Source organism: Ambystoma mexicanum, chromosome 7q (genome assembly GCF_040938575.1).
Source record: "Ambystoma mexicanum isolate Mex_15411 chromosome 7q, UKY_AmexF1_1, whole genome shotgun sequence".
NCBI classification, from domain to species: Eukaryota; Metazoa; Chordata; class Amphibia; order Caudata; family Ambystomatidae; genus Ambystoma; species Ambystoma mexicanum.
Window position 1 is genome coordinate 948219670 of NC_090941.1, and position 15573 is coordinate 948235242.

The 15573-nt window shown below is 47.7% G+C and overlaps 1 protein-coding gene across 1 annotated transcript in view; it reads left to right on the top strand.

Moving 5' to 3' along the window:
* Window positions 1-15573, top strand: part of CLNS1A (chloride nucleotide-sensitive channel 1A) — a 193342-nt gene that overhangs the window by 13840 nt on the left and 163929 nt on the right. The window contains exon 2 of the mRNA XM_069639969.1: window positions 3830-3966. Within this exon, the coding sequence (XP_069496070.1) occupies window positions 3830-3966 (137 nt within the window). The remainder of the gene's footprint in view (window positions 1-3829; window positions 3967-15573) is intronic.

The window sequence follows — 15573 nt, forward strand, 5'->3', positions numbered from 1 at the left end:
GGGAAGATGAGTATACAATTGCCAAAGTGTAATACGTCCAATAGATCTGTGAGAATAGAGGATCTCACCTGGATGTGAAGCTGACTTCAACCACTAGTGGAGAAAGTGTTGCAGTTTGGGCTGTAAGTATTCTGTGCTCCCCAATCTACAAAAAATATTTAAAAAAAGATGAATAACCATACTAGGTCCTGTAAAACTAAAGGCCCTGCTGATTCACAAGTTTTCAAGTAACTTACCCTGCTGTGTGTAAAGAATCTAGCACATAGTCAATGCAGCCGTGCTGTACCTTGTGGAGTGAAAAGTGGCCAGAAAATGGCTGCCATTATTTATGCAGCTTGTGTGGGACGCAATGATGTCATCAAGCTACAAAACCATTATATTAAAAAAAAGACAGTCACAAGGGGGTTGTTTAAATGTAAACACAGTAAGTTTCCATAAATCGTGGGACACTTCCGCAGATTTTGTCTGGGCCATGGTATGCTCATGTTGGAAAAAACATGGGTTAAATGATCATTTTTCTAATTAGAATTAAAACAATGCACAGGTGATTAAAAAAATAAGGAAACATCGGTAACTAAAAAAAACTATTTCACAAAGGTGTGAATGTCCTAATCGGATAAATGTGCATTGGAAAGAAAAGGTGAATTATGTAAACCAATTGCTCATAGATATAGTGAACCTGTAAGGCTGTTAGTCCAAATCACGGTACAATAATACCTTGGTGATTTTTGTAAACTGACAAATCCATTGATAAATTGGGGAATTAGTTCATGCGATAGGCTGTACAACCATCTTAGTAACCAAATGTGAATGCCTGACTCTGTCATGAGTCCCGATGATATCACTGCTCTCATAGTATGCAGGTAAAAGAGCAGCTAAACCATATGACCAGGAATGACGAGGAAGTCCCCTGGTGCTAAATTCGAAACTGTACTGTAGCTGGACCTAATCCAGTAGGGTGAACTTGTACTTCGTATCATATGTCGGTACTGGACAAACACTATTGTTACAACAATGTTCCAATTGTGTTTACTTAGGAAATCCTGAAGATACCCTAAGGTCATTGAGCAAGGTTAGGGTGTTACATTATGTATAAAATGCAGTTCTTGGACAATAAATACATTTGAATACAAAAAAAATTCAGACCGCGCACATACAGTCTGTGTACTAAGATCAATATATCCTGAGACACTGTGCATCCTTCTTATGAGCAATACAGTTCCTAGACTATATATGTATGTAATTTGCGTACTATATTATGTTCAATATATTGTATAACTGAACTGTCACTTAAAAAGTCACTCCATTGAGAAATGTTTCCAAGATTTACTCTACAGTGTGTACAATCAACAATTATTAGGTTGAGGTCAACAGCCTAAAGGTACGGTCCCAGACAGAACTCCTCGTTCATGCCTAGGGGACTGATTGCATCCACATGATAGATCCAATATAATTCCCTCTGGCAATTATTTCTGTAAGTCACCTCCTCATGATAAGGGATGGATCACTTCCAGTATGACGCATCTCACTTTGGCCACTGCATGCCTGGCTTCCTTAAAGTGTCTGTACACAGGTAATTTGGCATTGGCTGTCCTGATGTTGGACTTCTGTTTGGTCCAGCAGTCTTTTGTGCACCTTATCGTCTGACCCACGCAGTATTTTCCACATGGGCATTTGAGTTCATAGATGACATTTTTTTGTCACCAAATTGACGCAGGGATATCCTTTTGCCTGTGTTAGGGTCCCGAATGTTGTCCCCCTTGATAATGTTCAAACAATGTTGACAAAGACGGGTGTATGTCCCTAACTTGGGTTTCTGTAAGTGTATGTTTTTGATTCTTGTATGCCATCATCAGTTGTTCTGGGAATAATTTGTTGAGAAATTGATCTAATTTGATAAAGTTCTTTTTGATGTAGCTAGCTGGAAGTATATTTTGTTTAGTCTTGTATGTCCCTTACTCAAAATATTAGTTTGCAGTGTGTACTTACTTTCATTTGATATTCCACTTTGTAGAATAGCACAGATGCACATATTTTATTTTTATACTACTTATTTTAGCATTGGGAATGCTAACCATTTAGGTTTATGTATATATGATATTTATAACGTGCTTGTACACACGTTTCTAGGCGCGACAAAACAAGGAGGGGTAAACGGAGGGAGGACAAAACAACGCTCTTACTAGGCCTTGTCATTCAGATTGCGCATGTAGGCATGGGATAGGCATTTGCCAAGCACTGCCATACTGGTATGACCTGGCCGTGAGATTGGAATAGATGTGATTACCATGGCATATGAAAGCAGTGCCTACCTAATACCTATACACAAGCCAAACCGTTTAAACAGGACTTCGGTACAAGGAACACACTTGCATCAAGTGGCTGTTTGACTGTGATGTGGCTTATCACATCAATAGTGCATTTACAGCGTCAACTAAGCCAGTACCTTTCAGCAGACTGCTTAGAAATAACCCTGGCAATCTAAAGTTGATGTTGGTGCTTGATAGAGCTAACTTCCAGGAGAAAGTGTTTTGGACAGGTATTGGGTCGGAATGGCTATAGAGATTGACATGGCCATGAGAGGTCAATTGGTGGGTAAATAACCAAACACCACCCACAAGCTGTGTCCCTCTTTACATGTCCTCTCCTTCGTAGAGTTACTCCAATGCAATAGTTTTAATATTAAAAAGGAGCTGAGAGAAGTAGATCTCTGCTTCGTGTTTGCACATGGTTATGTTGAGGGTTTTAATAAATAGCTTTTTATATAACTCTCTGATTTGTTTGTGTACCTTGAGCAAGCTGTAATTTAAGCAGTCTTTAGTACTCTTCCCCCCCCCCCCCCCCCCCCCCTGCAATTTTGGGGCCTCGTTGTGCTTGGCTCAACAAGATAATGGGAGAGGTTGGGGTATTGGTGGGTTAAAGGGGTGGGGTGGATATAACCGTGTTGATGCGTGCAGGCTGGCAGTATCGATTGGGAGTGCTGATACGGTAGTATGAGAACCTGAGCTAATGGATGATAGTGCTGGCATACCAGGTTAGACACTGGCATGTCGTTGTGGAGGGTGAGCATGTGGGTCTGTTGGATCTAGCTAAAGATTTACGGGATAGAGCTAAAGGCTTGCGTTGTGGATTGCCCCATCAAATTAATGTGGTTTTAGTAGGCATGATGCTGACATATACGTGGGTGTTTGTGTGAGGTGCTAGGAGATGGAGAGGTGTCTCATAGTGGGAAGGAGTAGAGGGGATTTGGGATTATTGAATTCACCTCATCGTTGGAGCTTGATGCTAGACTGAACCATTTTGTCTTGCATGTGAGCATTGCTGCAAACAGACCTGCTGCTTAGTGTTGCATTTGATTACATAAAGCTCAAGTACACTGTTTCTATACCTTCAATAAGTCCATGTTTTGTTTCATCTAATGCCTTTTTTAATTTGTTTATATATTTTACATAGTTTCTATGCAATAGTTGTATGATTTTAATATACATTGCTCACATTGTTTTGCTTGGTGTGCCCAGAGTACTGGGCTTTAAGAACTGATGACAGATGTTGCCGGAATGCTCTCGCGGTGAGGGGTTGTCATTGTATGTGGTTATAATTCCCATGTTTCAAACCTTACTTTCCTGGGCCCTCTTTATGTTTAGTATAGTGGAAGGCCTGCCTTTAATTGCCACACACTACATTGCACTCCAGCTGTAATAGCTTGTGTATGTTTCTTGGGCCATAATGATTTTCTGACAAAATGCTGCTTTAGAGCATCTCATAACCCAGTGCACTTGTTGGTTATGTGCAAACATTTATTTTCTTCCTTGTTTCTTAATTCTTTCAGCCGCCTGTCCTGGTTGAATGGCTCTGGATTGGGCTTTGCGCTGGACTATCCCACCATTAGTTTACATGCAATCTCCAGGGACACAAATGCCTACCCACGGGAGCATCTCTACGTAATGGTGAATGCCAAGCTTGGAGGTATTGTAGGAGGCTTTATTCTTTAATAATTTTTCTCTGGCTCCTGCAAATCCTGATCAAAACTCTGGTTTTAAACCACTCTCTCAATTATGTAGGGGATATACTCTCATTCTGTGCACCATTTCTTTAAATGTTTAAATTATCTATTAAAATCTGAGATTTATTTTATGAAAGATAATCAATGTAGAAGAAAATTGTGAAACAGTTGAGAGCACAGTTTAGTTATCCTTGAAAAAAATGAATAGAGTGGAAATAATGTTAAATCTCTTCTTTCAGGGCTTGCTAGAAAGTATTCCAAAAAGTCTTGTTTGTAATGTAATTTGTCTTGTTCAGTGTCATTTTGTCAACCTTTTGTGCTCTGTTTGCAATTTAGTAGTGGGAAGGATAGTGAGAGAAAGGTAGCCTGCAAAGCCTGGGGTGTGCTGTGTGCCGATAGAAAGTGCCTGCAAACTGTGCTACAATTGGTTTGGGAAATCTGTGCTTTTATGTTTTTTGTTACCCTTTTGAGTCTCTCATATGTTTCTTCTGTTGTATAATAAAGAACCTAACTGTTAGCGCAGTAATTTGCCTTGGTGGTATGTGAGTTAAGATGAGGGTGGGGTGTGCGTGTCGGTCAGCTCCAGGTTTTGATAGGGCATAGGAGTCATGACATATGTCAGTTAGTAGAATATATCTGTAGCCTTTTGGTTTTGATGGGACATCTGATCCGTGATCTGGGCTCTGTTGCAATGTTTCTACATTGGGGGTGTAATCCTGGGTTCGTGCCAGTGTTGTATTGCCTCTAGTGGAATAATCAATGCCAGGCATTTGTGCTGTTCTCAACAATTTGAAATTGGACCTAGAGATCTCAATTGGGATGGCGATTTGGCATCCTCTCTGGATCGTGCATTGCTCTTTAGCGGTATCTTAAGTTGTTATCCAATGTCGCAGTGGTGTCACAGGTTTAGTATGACTCTGCTAATTTCATGTGAGGTGTTGATCCATTATGTTTGCTTTTCATGATTTATTAACGGGCAGGGTTTTCTGCAGCCTCTAACGCCAGGCATTCCTCTGGTACAGTTTTCTGATGTTTAATTTAGTTGCTTTATTTGTACCGCGCGCCGAACCCTGAGGTAACTGGGCGTCAGACTTAAAGCGTGTTTCAATAGGTTACATGCATTTTGGAAATATACAAGACAGTAGAAGTAAGTGCAGTTGACCAGGTTACATAGTGGTTGCAATAGTAGGATGCGGAGTAATACAGGCATAGTAGAATAAATAATCAAACAGTAACGCATTTATTGTTGGCGACCCGGATTTAGTTTTTGCTCTGAAGGTCCAGAACGAAGGTTCATTTCTAAGGTTGAGCGGAATAGCATTCCATTGTTTAGCTGGCAGAACCGGGAAGCTTGACCCGTCTCCTTTTTTTAATAAAAAAAAAGGAGAATTTAGGAATGTTAAGGCAGTGTATCTTGTTCTGGTAGGTCTGACCGATGACCGTTTGTTAAATCTGTCTACCAGATACTTGGGAGCGTCATTTGAGAGACATTTATGAATGATGACCAAAGATCTGAGGGCGATTCTGTCCCGTACTTGGAGCCATTGTGCATTTTGTCTGAAGGTAAAGATGTGAGAGTGCCGCGGGATACTCTGCTTCTCTGAGAGCGTTATTTTGCAGAACCTGGAGTTTATTCAAATTACGTTCCGAGGTGCCAAAGAATAGGGTGTTGCAGTAGTCTATTTTTTGAGAGCACTAGTGCCCTAGCCAGGGTGATGCAACTAGTAGGCGAGAGGAATGCTTTGCAAGCATTAATGAGCTTATTAGTGTAGGCTGTGGAGGAGGCTATGGCATTTACTTGCTTTTTGAGTGAAAGAGTGGAGTCCAGATGGACCCTTAGGGTTTTGATATTCTTGGCCACTTTGATCAAGTTACCGTCTATGTTGATGTGTAACGGGGGTTGAGCTTGTTTAGGTGTGGTTGTGATACGACGAGAAGAAGCTGTTTTCTCGTCGTTGAGGCATAAGCCATGTTCAGCCATCCATGCCTGGATCTCCAGGTAGAAGTCATTCATCAGTTTGAAGTCCTTTTCATAGCATCCTGACAGCGTGACGAGAACCTGGGTGTCATCCGCATAATTGGTGTATGTGACCCCCCAGGTTGTCATGGTGGTCGAACAGGAGCTTAGTAAAGATGTTGTATAAAGTTGGTGATGTGCACAAGCCTTGCGGAATGCCACAGTGGATGGGGATGGGGTGCGCTGAAGCTGATGGTGAGAACTCTAGTGGTCCGGTTGGAGAGGAAGGATTGTACCCATGCAGACTCCTCACTCGAGAAGGCAGCTGCTGAGTCCAGATGTTCTGTGAGGATCTGGTGGTCAACGAGGTCGAAGGCTGCCAAGAGGGCAAGTAGCAAGAGCATGGCTAGTTTGCTGCTGTCTTGCCTCGTCCATCTGGATTTTAAGATACAGGACGGCAGTTTCCGTTTCGTGCCTAGGTCTAAATACCGATTGTCTGAGGCCCATCTTCAAGATGTTTCTGTATTTGAAGATGGGCAACTCTATCTAGGATTTTTAGAATATAGGGGACAGGGCGTGGCTTGGAGCGCCACCGATGTGGCTGCTCCTGTGAAGCCAGCCGTGAGAAGCCCGCTGCCAGAAACGAATAAATGCAGTTTCCACAAGACTTCTAAGCCGCTGATATCACCTATGGCAATCGGAACTGTGGCGGCATAACTGGCTCGGAGATGAGCTCCTTAGGATTGCTTCGTTATAGCTAAATCCAGACGGGACTCCTTGGCGCCCGACGGCACCCGAAAATTCAAAATGGCGGGCACGCACTACGATTGAGATTGTAGGTGCGCTGCGCTGGTAGCTGTTGCCCAACAAGAGCGGAGGACCAGGTGGCGGGTGCCCCTGCTCCCGCGGGACATCAGAGGCGGTCCCTGGTACTCGGAGCAGCAGTCGACGGAATCGGATCCTGATGAAGGCTGCCCATCTGGAGCAGAGGGCCATGGGGCAGGCTCCTCCGCTTCTGTGAAACAACAAACGAATACCTCAGGACGCTGTGGTCGGCCCGGACCCAAAGCACTGCGGCCTGATGGGAGCGGAGATCCAGGTGACGAGTTCCCCTTCCCCCGTGGGACTTCATAGGCGGCACCCGGAGCAACAGGCGGCGGAGGTGGAGCCCGGTGAGTGCAGCCCATAGGGAGCAGGGGGGCCAGGTGGTAGGCTCCTCTGCTCCCGTGGAACAGCATAAGTGGACCCCGACACCCAGTGTGACAGCGCCTGGGGCTCGCAGCTCCCCCTGGGGCTGGGTGCCTTGGCGCAGCCCAGAAGTGGCGCAGGGGCCCAGCTCCTCCACAGAGACATACCAGAGGCACGCCCCCCGAGAGCGGCACAGGAGGGGAGGTGGAATCAGAACTTACACCGGCGACCCCCGAAGTGGAGAGGGAGGCGGGAGTCCGCCATAGAATCTTAAGAGCCCCCCTCCACCCGGAGCAACAGCGCAACCAGCAAGTCCCCTGTTCCCCTCCGCCCCCAGCCCCCCCGCGGCTCCCGGGTGCTCTTGCTGGCCCCCGAGGCTCCCGGGTGATCTTGCTGGCCCCCGAGGTGGCATGAGGACCCCATAAGGTGCACATTCCCTAACGGAGAAACCCGGCAAATACACCACTAACAGCAGGGCCTGCAGAGAAGAGGCGGGGCCGGGCAACATAAACCTGGGCCCCCAACGGAGATTGATATGGATGTGGAACCCGCAACAACACTACAGTGAATGCACATGGGTATGATGGGCAGTGAAGTGCATTAACCAGTGGCCCTTGCACAATACTCATTAAGCAGGCCACCACAAGGTCTCTACAGCCAAAAAGATGACCCTCAAGTTCTGCAGAACTTTAGCCACACTTGAAGAGGCTGCGCTGATCCGCCACTCTCTGCGTACATTCTCTTCTCCCCCCCCCCCCCCCCCCCCCCCCGCTTGCTTCCCGGGTGGCCCCGGCCCACATCTTTATCCAGTTTCTCTCCCCCAGCCAAAGATTGAGGAAGGACACCACAACCCCTTTTTACCGGAAGCACCATAATCGCCCTCCCCTCCTGATACTGGGAGGCCACAACCCACCTAAACAGCGGCACTGACAGGTCTGATCTTGAATTTTCTGGGTCTCTGCTCCAACGAATTGCAAGATCACTACTCTCCGGCCTCGGCTAACGGCCTCCGGACTAGACTCCAACAAGAAACCTCAGCACCTCTCTCCCCCCCCCTCCCCCATCCCTCCCCCCCTCCTCCCCTCCCGAACAGTCACTATGGCCAACAATCAAAAGCTGGCAAGAACTCTCATATCACTGTTATGTTCTCGTCAACAGACGGAGGAAAGAAACCTGACCCCTCCAAGCTCACCCCACAGAAACCTTAAGAAGGAAGGAGAAGCCCTTGCCACCAAAGGAGATATATTGGCTTTCATGGCTGATATCAAGTCTGAATTTAGAACCTCCATGACAGAACTCGCCACCAAATTAGAACATACCGATCAAAGGGTGACTGAAGTGGAGCAGAGGCTAGGGGAGATCGAGGATTGCTCACAAGACCAGTCAGCCGCAATGGGGGAAATCCAACGCTCAATCGGATCCCTACAAGACCAATGTGAAATCCTTGAATTCAGGCAGGAAGATCTCGAACAAGGCCTGAGGCAACAACCTCCGGATCCGAGGGATTCCGTCCTGCGTCCCGGACAAAAACCTGGCAGAATATGTAGGGGACTTTATCCAGTTCCTACTCCCACAACTGGACAAATCCCAACTTCTGCTGGATCACACCCACAGATTGCGCCTGCAGCGAGGCGTAGACTCTGACCTCCCCCCAGATGTCATCACCAGGGTCCACTTCACTACAAAAGAGGCCATCTCGGCTATCAGCCGCTCACAAGATGAACTCTCCTAGGGCTCACCTCTTCAGATTTACCAAGACCCCTCACTTTTCACTCTACAGAAGAGAAAATCACTCCGGCCCCTGACCCTCTTCCTTCAGGACCACCAGGTGTGATATAGATGGCTGTTCCCAACGGCCTTACAATTCTTGTTTAATGGCACCCTGCGGAGAATTAGCCACCTTGAGGATGCGAACAAAATCATGCACCCTTCCTCCTCATCCTCACCCACAGAGGCCACCTTGCCAGGACCGGCGGTTGCCAAAAAAAGGTCTGCTTCCTCGGCGAAGCCTAGGCGGTCCTGCTGGTCAAAGGTGCCTCGGTACACCAGGAGGAGATAATCAGGGGTGGGACCACACTCTATGGATCCCTGCCTCATACCTCCACTGACCGCTCAGCTCGACTCTACAGTAAACGCTCATCTCCAACCCAGCATACAAACAGCTATTTATTTTCAAATTTGTTTATTGGCATTTTCATTAATATCAAACAAATTATGTGCAATAATGCCTTACTCAAATAGCAATAGCCATGTGTTTAACTTAACATCAAGAATATACAAATACTGTGTCCGTATCATATAGCGTCATCTGCTACGGGGGAGGGTGGGAGCGAAGGGGAACCATCTGGTAACTTCAAAGGGGGAGGGCTTCTGAAGGGTCTCCATCGTCCGCAGCACTTCAGCTGCTGCTGGCTTTATGGTAGGTCCCTCATGGGCCCAACTTGAGTTCTAATTCAGGGGGGTTTGTCATCCGAAGGGTGAAACATGTGTCTGGTGAGTTCCTTCCATGCCTCGAGTGTCATAGTGGAGTCATCCGTGGATCTGGCCACACAGTCCTCCCATGCCACGGTCTCGGCTAGCACCCATCGTTCAGTCTCTTTGTGCCTTATCTTGAACTGTGGGCCCATAGGTTTTTTCCAAGCCATTGCTATAGTTCTTTTGGCCAGTATGCACGATATGTCCCTGAGTCTTGTCGCATGTTTGAGCTTGGTTGGTCTGGGGTAGGTTCCCAATACAAACAGCTATAACCAAGGCAGCGGGCTACACCCACGGGTCATGCCCATTCCAAGGTACGTTCCATCTTTGAGTTCTTGGAATTCCATATTACTCCTATCAACTTGATTGGCCCAGTTGGCCTGGGGCTCGGCTCCACTCACAATGTCTTCCCCACCCCCCCACTAGTTAAAGTTACAGCCTCCCGTTGGGGGCTCGTGTTAAAATCCCAAGAGCAGGATGATGCACTTCTAGCTCTCACCCGTGATGGCGGCTAATCCTCGCCCCTCTGACCGTGGAGGAACTTAAAGCTGCAGAGGAAATTCACAAGCAAAAAGGTTGATTCATTCCTCCCCCAACCCCCCCTGCCCCCCCTGAAGACACAGCGAGCCATCCGCACGGCCAGAAAGAAACTAGAGGCCCACTATGCTGAACACACTGCACAACTGATGGCCAAGGCCAAACAATTCCATTATGTGAAAAATGAGGCAAAATACTTGTAGCCAAACTGGCCAAAACGAGGGGCACGAATACCATCATCGGCCTGCGTGATCCACAGGGAGTGACCAATATGCAGAATTGAAAAAACTGGCAGTGGACCACCTGACCCAAGTAATGACGGGACCACCGCGGGACCAGTTCAAACTGGAAGAATACCTACGGGAAGCAGCCTTGTCCTGACTACCCGACCCGGCAAGAGAAAGCCTAGAGACACTGATCAGAGGAGGAGGTTGAGGAAGCCATCAAAGCCCTTAAATCTCGGGCTCCGGGCCCAGACGGATTCTCCTCCCAGATTCTATAAAACATTTAAACCACAGCTGATCTCCCCCTTGGTGACACTTTTAAATTCCTTTAGGGAAACGGGGGCAGTGACCCCTTCTATGCAGGAATCCACCACTGTCGTCCTACCCAAGCCAGGGAAAGACCTGAGGGACCCAGCCTCCTATAGGCCAATATCCCTGCTGAATATAGACGCTAACCTGTACTCCTAAATCCTGGCCAACCGACTAGCTCGCATACTACCAGAGATAATTCACCCTGATCAGGCCGGCAGGAGATAACATCTGCAGAACCTTGAACCTGGTAGACCTCGCCACCCGAAGCTCCCAGGGACTGGTACTGATGGCCTTAGACGCCATTAAAGCATTTGACAGGGTGGACTGGTCATTCATGAGACTCACCCTGGAGGCCTTCGGATTCGGCGCAATGTTTCAGACAATGGTTCTGGGTAATTACAAATCCCCAAAGACCTTCCTGAGGGTCAATGGGTCCATCTCGGCTTCGATTTTCCCCCTGACTTGCGGAACCAGACAGGGCTGCCCACTATCGCCTCTGCTTTTTGCTCTCACCATGGAACCCTTTGCTCAGAGAATCACGGGGAACGATCACATGAAGGGCATCCAGGTCGGACCATCTCAGCATAAAATTGCTTTATACACGGCTGACGTACTGCTCACGATCACGAAGGCCCACCACTCATTAAAGCATGCCCTGATGGAAATCACCAGCTATGGGGAGGTTTCTGGCTTCTTCGTCAACTTCACCAAAGCGGCAGCCTTGGGCATCGGCCTCACCCCGGAGGAACAAGAGATGCTGGCCAGGATGTGCCCAATTGCATGGAAGAGAAGGGCCATCCCCTACCTGGGAGTGCGCGAACCCGAAAAACACATACCAGACTAACTTCCCCCAGCTGTTTAGGGAACTGGAAGGCGACCTAAAGCGTTGGGCGTCCCAGGAAATCTCGATGATGGGACGCATAACAGCGTGCAAGATGAACTTCCTCCCGAGATTCCTTCATGCCTGCTCTTCCCTCCCAGTGGCAATCCCAGTACCAACCGTTTGTGACCTGCAGAGGAAAATGCTGAAGTTTATCTGGAGGGGCAAAAAGGCCAGGATCCCCCACAAGACACTGCTAGGCAGCCCCAAACTGGGTGGGCTGGGGGTCCTGGATCTACAAGGCGGCAGCGTAACTGGCACACATCCGCGCATGGCAGATAATAACGAACTGCCCCAGATGGGTAGAATTGGAGCAAGCACAACTCCCGCTCCCTCTGCGGTTTCTCCCACATATTCCGCCTCCCCTCAGAGAATGTTGGAAAGGACTTCTGCTGGCGACCAAATACTCTGATCTCCTGGGACTGGGCACTAAAGCAAAAGGGAATTCCGAGGGGACTGAGTCCCCTATCGCCTATCTTCCACAACCCAGCATTCTCACCCGAGGCGAATCCTCGTAACTTCCAGAACTGGATAGATGAAGGCCTCGAGAACCTGGAACAGCTGTATGCGGGAAACATACCCCACACATTCGAACAATGCAAGGAAAGGTTCCAACTTCAGGAAAGAGACAGGTTCACATATATAACCAGTTGTGTCATTGGTGCTTGCACCCCCAAACCCTGCGGGCAGCTACGCGCCCCCTCACCCTCCTCGAACTAACACTCAAGGACCTCCCAACTCGAGGCAGGGTTTCCACTTTATATAGACGCTTCTTGGGAGACTTCCTGGTCTCAAAAACCCGATGTATGGTCCAGTGGGAGGCTGACCTGGGACACCCAGTGGAGGACCAGACCTGAGTGGATATCTGGGCCCGAACACGCTCCTCGTCCACTTGCGTCACCAGTAGGGAATGTGCATACAAGATAATGCTGCAGTGGTACTATTTTCTCTTCCCCCCCCCCCCCCCCCCATACCCCCCCCCCCTACTCCTCCTCAGGCTTCACCATATGAACCCCCAGGGGGACTATGCTTGCTGCAGAGGGTGTGGCCAACCGGGCTCCTTCTTTCATATGTGGTGGACATGACCAAAGATCCAGCAATTTTTGGAAACTATGCTTGGCGACTATTGAACAGAGTGCCGGGACGGCTCTCCCGCTGGAGCCTGAACCCATCCTGCTGGGGGTCCCGGTCCCTGGGATCTATCCACGGTCCGGGAGCAGAGCGAAACTGCTGAATCAATGCCTCCTAACTGGGGAAAACTGTGTTCTCCCGCTTCTGGAAATCCCCTGATGGCCCTTTCATGTCCGAGTGGTGGGGGAAGCTATGGTATATATTAAACGCGGAGAAGGTAACGGCAGCAAGAACTGGACTCCACTACTTCCAGAACATTTGGGCCCCAATATTGGAGTATGACCAGCGATTTCCCGCCCTCGCTTATAAGCCCGTCAATACCCGGTGGACCCTGAGGGACCGGGAGGACCCCTGAAGGGGGAATATGGTTGTTGGGGGCCCAGAGCGATTAGCCCGGGGGGTGGGGGGGGGGGAGAGACTCCAGATTAAGAATGGGGGGAGCAGGTGGGAGTCTAAGGGGATTGTTGAAAAATACATCACATGTATAGTTTATACTGTATGATTGTCACCCTGCCTTATTTTTTAAAATAAACATATTTTTTAAAAAAAAAGAATATAGGGCAGTAGTGATGGGTCTGTAGTTGTTGGGGTTATTGGGGTCTAGGTTAGTGTGTTTTTTTTGTTTGAACCACGCCTTTTTAAGGCTGTTGGGGACTGAGCTAGTTTTGAAGGAGGAATTGATTAAGGTTGTAATGAAGGGTGCCAGTTCATTGGCAGCTTTTTGAATGATGCTAGCTGGGCAGAAGTCTCCTTGGCATCTGGATGGTTTCAGGCCTTTGATGATGATCTCTACTTCTTTGGCAGAAACTGGAGTAAAGAAGGGGGGGCAGCAGGTAGAGGTCTTATGGGAGGGAGTTGAGGGAGAGTCTGAATTTTTAGCTTGAAGTAAGGTTATTTTGTCTGCCAGCGCCTTTTTGGATTTTTTTCACACCAATCTTCCTCTTTCACACAGGATTCTGTTGATGTAGGTGGTGATTCAAGTTCCCTGAGGATATTGAAGAGTTCTTTTGTCTTGGAGTTGCCATTGGCTATTCTATTATCATAAGTCTTTCTTGGCAGTGAGGGTGGCTGTTTTATAAGAGGCAGCCGCTGCAGTAAGGAGAGCTTTACTGGATGGGTTGGGCATTTTTCTCCAGGCGGATTCGGCCGCCCGTTTGGCGTTCCGCAGGAGTTTCAGTTCGGGCACTAACCATTTGTTGAGGTGGGCTATTGGTCTGTCTTTGAGTTTGATTGGCGGTATGTTGTCAACAGCTTCTTTAAAGGTCTCATTGTAGAGGTTGACTAGTTTGTTTGCATCTAAATTGGCATAGATTACTGGGTTGAGGATGTTATGGATAAGTGGGCGCAGGTTTTGCATCGTTATGTTGCAGTTGTTTCTAGGGAAGGTTTGTGGTGCAGTGGCTGGTGTAGATGTGGGGTGCGCGTTACCACGGATGGATAAGGAAATGACATGGTGGTCGGACCAGGCAGTTTAAGGATTGTGGTATCGCAGTTATAGTCAGCAAGCCAGTCCAGGGTTCTGCCTTTATTGTGCGTTGGAGCTGAGATCCTATGTTTAAGGCCAAGTTGGGCAATGGTATTTTCTAGAGATGCAGCGTTTGCATCGTTGGGATCACCAAGGCCATGGTTAATGTCCCCAAGCAAGATAATTTGCAAACCTGGTTTGGTATTGTTAGTTAGGAAGGCTGAGATCTTCCTCGAGTGAAATGTGTCTGGGAGGCCTATAGATAAGGTGCATGAGGATTGTTTGTGAGGCTGAGAGGGGAATTTTACTGTCAGGAGTTGAGCAGACTGAATGCTGACTGACGGTATGGCTCTGAGATCAAGGCATTTTTTATCGATGAAGGCTAATCCACCTCCTTTGCCAGTGTCCCTATCTTTTCTTAGTATTGAGTATCCGTCTGGGATGGCAATAGAGAGCTGGGCCTGCGGCTTGGTGCAGCCAGGTTTCAGTGATGGCCAAGAAGTGAAGATCATTGGCTACGATAAGGTCTGCAATGTCTACCGCGTGGGCGACCAATGACCGAGCGTTGATAAGGGCATCTCTAATCGTTGGGCGTTCAGTCATTGGAGTTTTGACTGAATTAGGTTTTGGGCCTAATGGAAGAAGGCTGGGTAAAGGGGATGGCTGATGATGGATTGTGAAGGATAAGTCGAGATCCAAGTCTCAGGTTTTCGTCTTTCACTGAACATGGGTACCACAGCGTGGGTGGTAGGGCGAAGCGGTGAATCCATTCTAGGGGGCTAAGTGCATGTTAGTTATGCCAGTTTGAGTATGGCTTTTAAGGTCCATCGTAATAGGTTGTGGTCTGTGGGGCAGTCAGAAGAAGTGCAGAGGCTAAGCAATGGTAGAAGCAAGGCTAAGGTTAGAGTGCTTCTGTAGAGGGCTGGTTTGACTTTCATTAAAGGCAAAGTGAGGTTGGTTGATTCACTGTAGTTTAGGCAAGAGCAACTTAGTACAGTTCAGCCTAATTCAAAACACAGGGCAATGCGCTAATGTAAAATAGGCTGGATTGACTTAGTTTAGACTAGAGCAGCTTGGTACAGTTCAACACAATTTTTATTTTATTTTTTTTTTTATTTTTTTTAAATTCTTTTTTTATTAGGCAGCGTGGCAGCAAAACAGGCGAACAGCGCCCAGCAAGTACAATCTGTCAATATTATTCATGGTACAGGCATACAGAGATTGCACACAAAACGATTTAGGAACATAGATACAAATAACATGTGAAGAAGGGTGGCCAAACCCCATGATATGGAGGGAGATCTCAAACTAGTGAGGAAGAGCAGGTGGAGGGGAAGCTACCGGAGTCATGTTGAGGTCGGACATGTAGGAACGGAACCTAAGCCAGATGTCCCTAGGCCT